At 40.3% G+C, this 4,953-nt stretch overlaps 1 protein-coding gene across 1 annotated transcript; it reads right to left on the bottom strand.

The window, feature by feature from the left end:
- Window positions 1-263: 263 nt before the first annotated feature.
- On the bottom strand, window positions 264-4,132 carry fam8a1a (family with sequence similarity 8 member A1a). Its single transcript, XM_084738864.1, has 5 exons — window positions 3,428-4,132; window positions 2,416-2,536; window positions 2,050-2,173; window positions 749-888; window positions 264-585 (listed from the first exon to the last, which is right to left on the bottom strand). The coding sequence occupies exons 1-5, from the start codon at window positions 3,837-3,839 to the stop codon at window positions 441-443; spliced, it is 942 nt and encodes a 313-aa protein (XP_084594990.1). The 5' UTR covers window positions 3,840-4,132; the 3' UTR covers window positions 264-440.
- Window positions 4,133-4,953: the final 821 nt, after the last annotated feature.

Genomic DNA, 4,953 nt, shown 5'->3' with positions numbered 1-4,953 from the left:
TGTTACAGCCACTGGAGGTCGCCACGGTACATGTTTTTTTAAATCCCACACATAGAGGCTTAAAACGTCAAGAAAATAAATAAACAATATATTATGACATAGCTCACAAATTAAGATTCACATCAAATGGGGAAAAGTTTGGGGATGTCCCGTAAACATTGGACAGCACCAAATAACTTTGTGATTATCAAAAATCACAATACTTCAGAGGGTTTCCTGACAGCTTATTTGTTGATTCAGTGGTAAAAAAAAAAAAAATGCATCTGATTTTAAAGTGCAGTTTGAGTCCTTGTTTGATCCAGTGAGGAGATGGAAAATATTTTTTCAACGTTGGTTCATCTGTGACAGATTTAAATCTTCAAGACACTCAGCTCACGCGGGTCTGTAGCACTTTTTCATCACCCTGCCGAATATACGAGAGTCTGCTGCTGGAGGAGAGGCTATCTGCCTCCTCTGCGCTGGACAACAATGGTCCCCGCCACGATGTCATACACAGTCCTGTTGTGCTGGAAGAAGAGGAGGGTGATGAAGACGGGAAACAGGAAGGCGATCGAGAAGTTCTTATTAAGTGCCCGCACTGTAGAGCTGTGAAGTTAAGACAAAAGAGACAAAACAATGACGCACATTGCACAAAATGTCACACTCACTGTGTAATAAAAAACACAGTTTAGGTCATGTGTTGTTAATATTAACATAGTGTTTCTTCTTCCAAACCAAAAAGTGACATATTCTGTATCTGATTACTCACGCAGAGAGAGAAACATTAGATGCTGGGACCACAAGAACCCGGTTGGGTCGGACCAGAGTGGATGTGTCACACGTCACCACCCGCAGGCCGAGCAGGAACTTCCCTGGTGTGGCACCACCAGCACCCCAAATACAGATTGTCTGAATGGACAAGAAAGAAAAAATGACAAGATGATGACAAAAATGACAAGTTTATCACTGAATGCAATTTCATTTTGCCTAACATGAGATGAATATTGTTAATACACTAGAGGTGGGAATTAATGTAAAGTACAAATACTTTCTCACTGTGCTTGAGTATTTATGTTTATTTGACTCCTTACATTTTAACAGAAACACCTGTATTTTCTACTCTTTACATTTTTTAAAACAGGCTCAGTACTTCTGTTTTAAAGCATTTGGGGGGAATTATTAATGTGCACTGCTTTCCTAACATCAAGACTGGTGGAGAAAAGCTGAGGTTCAGTTAGCTTTGCTCAGAAATAGCTGGTAGAAATGTCCTTCAGAGTCCTTTTATACTTTGAGTACATTTCAGAGCCTGTATTTTTTCTTTTACTTGAGTAAAGAAGTTTAATCACTTCTTCTACTTTTAATTTTTTTTCACAAGTATATGTATTTCTACTTCAGTAAAGAATGTGTGGACTTCAGTCTGCTTTTTATACCACACTGCAGGTGTAAAAACGCAAGAAATTAATTTTCAGGTTTACATAAACACTGTGAGAAGCTTAGAGGGAAGGGCACATGCCAGATGGCATTAGTGTGAGCAGAGGTGCCTGAATGTCCCAGTGGTGCGTCCCACCTGGGAAAACAAGCCAGCGATGCACAGGTCGAACAAGAGACGCGATACATGACTTCACCTTAGGCAACTATGAATGCAACGTTGCATCACTGTCCTCTGTGGGAAATAATGTTATGTTGTAGAGGAACTCTAACTCTTCTCATTAAACCAGAGCAAGTGGCAATGACATATATATTTTAAGTGAGTATTTTGTTTTAATTACAGATACAAATGGAAATCCTTTGCATTCAGTCAGCTGGAAAAACGCGTGTAAAGAATTTCATTAAGAGTTACTCCACCCACAGGTATTTTCAGCACTCACACTCCCCGTCTGCAGACTTGAAAGATGTTACTAAATGTTGTAAATGGATCGATGTGAAATTCATTTTGGGCAACATATAGCAACAATACAGTATATGCAATGATTCCTAACCAGCTAAATATGACCATGAACTATACAGCCTGACATATGTTTTTACTATGATATCACATGTTACATCTATATCACCTAAAATATGACTCACCTCATAGACGCACACGAGCACTCTGTAGACCAGAGCTACAGCCATCATCTTCTGTAGGTCCTCCATGGACGTGTTCTCATCTATCTCCTCCACAATGAAGTGGGTAATAAATTTGGCAATGTCCCTTTAAAGAGGAGAGACAGTATGTCTGTGTGAGGATGGGTCTGAGGAATGTTAAAAAAAAAAAAAGCTTGGTATAAAAGTAATCATGCATACTGTTTGGTCATGTAAATGTTTTTTTGCATAACTAACCCACAGCTACACCACTGCCAGGGAAGCCTGAAGGACTGGGGACAGAGTATTTCTGAAATTGTTCATTTTAACATTTTTAGTTTCCCCTGAGCGTTGTTTAATGTTTTCACTCACTTCATACCACTCAGATGCATGATCCACAGCACGATGGTGGCCTTCACACAGAACAGGATGAAGAAGTCAACTGTCTCAGCCAGGAACCTCTGCAGAGGAGAGGGGATGGTGTACTCTCGTCCTGTATGAGGCAGAGGAAAAGACAGGTGCACACGGGGGTGTTTTTTTTCATTGTCAATGTATCTGCACAGTATATACACTCAAATAAATCACCTTCAATCCCTGACAAGCTGCAGTAGTCCTGCAACCTACCACAGGTCAGTTGTAAAAAGTAACTATTTTTTTCCTCCACTGCATTTCAGAGAATGTTATTGTGCTTTCTACTCCACTACATTTATTTTACAGCTTTAGTTACTAGTTATGTGTGAGATAATTTGAGGAATTTTACATAATGGAGACTCAACCAGTGGTTTTCTACCTTTTTGGCTTCTAATGTCTTACAAAAAGCAGTGCAGTCTGAGTAATATTTCAGATGTTGTCTATGAATTGTTTCCTCTCCCATTAATGACCTTATAAATGCTCAGACATATTTGGTGTCCTGTATAGAAAGTAATTTGAACTACCACCTCCAGCAGCTAACCCAGTAACATGCTCTAACACCTCTGTCACATAATAATGTAACCAGTACATTTGCTTTAGTACTTTAACTACATTTTGCTGCTAATACCCAGTACTTATGCTTAGGTGGGACTTTTACTTCTAACAGTGAAGAGATAAAACCAGAGGTGGGGAAACTGTGGTTCTCCTCACTGAATAACTAATACAGTTTAATTTATTTGGGTTTATCCCCCACTACAGCCCTGATGGTAATGGAGTAGTTTTACATTGTTGTATCGGTACTTTTACTTAAGTAAAGGATCCGAATACTTCTGCCACAGCTGCCAGAGGTTAACAAAGATCTGAGAGACCTTTAAGCATATAAGCTTGTTTGTACACGGTCATTCACTTAAGCCTACTTCCCATCAGACTCATGACCTGGCTTGTGGTTGAGGTAGTTAGGCCACTGACATACCTGCCTGAGGTGGGTGTCCATTCTGCTGCGGGGCTGCTCGGGCATCCGTACCTGTGGTCGCGGCGGCACTCTGCTCGGTCTGGGCGCCACCCGGATGCGGGAAGGATGCTGGGAAACTGAGGGGATACGGGTAGCTGTACCAGCTCCCCGTGTCAAAAGCCTGCCGCCCACCGCCGGAGGTCGAAGCAGGTGCACCCGGTATGTGAGCGCTGGTTCCCGGCGGAGGGAAACCCCACGGCGGAGGGAAGGCTGACAGAGCCAGCCAGCTCTGCCAGTTGGCATACCCCCAGTAATACTGCCACATCCACTGCTGCAACTTTGCGCAGTATTCCGTTGTTGTGGCAGTCTCGGGCGGCTTCGTGTCACTTTCAGCGCCGTCACGGCGGTTATCACTCGTAGTAGTATCAAACATGTCTTCAGTTCTGCCTAATTTGAAATGAAAATCCTTTTGGCGTCGTTATTATTTCCGTTAGTCCGTTCATTAGCTCTCATACAAGCACAGTGTTAGTCAAGCTAACTGTGTTTGTAAATACGGGGATTTCCGGGATCTCTCAACGGTGGACATTCCTCTCCAGATTCATGTCATTGTATACTGTTTCGGTAGCTGAACTTAAACAATGATGTGTTATTCATAATTACAATGCCAGCCTTAAATTTCTAGCAGATATCAGCCAAATACCATCATGTTGTAGAAATGGCTAATACCGGTCCCCCCGCTGTCATTAATGGTATGATCCATTTAAAGGCGCTTCCATCCTGTTCAACAGCTCAGAATTCACTTTTTCTCAGTACTGCTGGTAGAGGAAGTAACCTTTACTGAAGTAAAAGTACTCCTACTCCTGATAAGTAGAAGTCCGCCATTCAAAACGTCATCTAAGTAAAGTATCTAAGTATTATAAGCAACATTTACTCAATGTATTAAAAGTACAAATATGCATAGGCTTCATGCAGAAAACAATGTTTCCTGTCAGTGCCAAAGCCTTTATGGGCCCCTAAACAGAATTAGATATGGCACCAGCTCTGACAGAGGCAGCTGGAGTTATTAAACCATAAAAATATAATATAATATAATATAATATAATATAATATAATATAATATAATATAATATAATATAATATGGATGAACATGGATCTTTAAAAAGTAAATTTTTCATTATCTCAAAAAACCTGACCTGTTCTCACCTTTGTGCCTATGCATTTTACAGCTAATTCAAGACGGTGTTAAAATAGTTTACTTATTGTTTCAACCCATAAAGGAACAGTTCATCATTCACTTTATTTAAAACATGTATATTAAAAACCACCAAATCTGGACATATGTTTATATGTGTGTAATGTATTTTTCTGTACAGGAAGGTGATGAAAAACTGTAATCTGAAAAGTAACTTGTAACTACAATTGGCAGAAACACGTAGTGGGGTAAAAGAAAAAATACAATATTTACCTCTGAGATGCAGTGGAGTAGAAGTTTAAAGTTGAATGGAATGCAATGGGAATACTCAAGTAAATACAAGTACCTCAAATC

The sequence above is a fragment of the Lutjanus erythropterus genome, chromosome 16 (genome assembly GCF_056507025.1).
Source record: "Lutjanus erythropterus isolate fLutEry1 chromosome 16, fLutEry1.hap2, whole genome shotgun sequence".
NCBI lineage: Eukaryota > Metazoa > Chordata > Actinopteri > Lutjaniformes > Lutjanidae > Lutjanus > Lutjanus erythropterus.
This window is presented reverse-complemented; position numbering and strand designations above follow the sequence as displayed.

Excerpts from the sequence above, each read along its gene's own strand:
- fam8a1a (XM_084738864.1), bottom strand. The coding sequence starts at position 3,839 with ATGTTTGATACTACTACGAGTGATAACCGCCGTGACGGCGCTGAAAGT. Across the intron at positions 2,537-3,427 it reads TGGACACCCACCTCAGGCAG|GACGAGAGTACACCATCCCC; the intron begins GTATGTCAGTGG and ends TGCCTCATACAG. Across the intron at positions 889-2,049 it reads TGCTCGTGTGCGTCTATGAG|ACAATCTGTATTTGGGGTGC; the intron begins GTGAGTCATATT and ends TTGTCCATTCAG.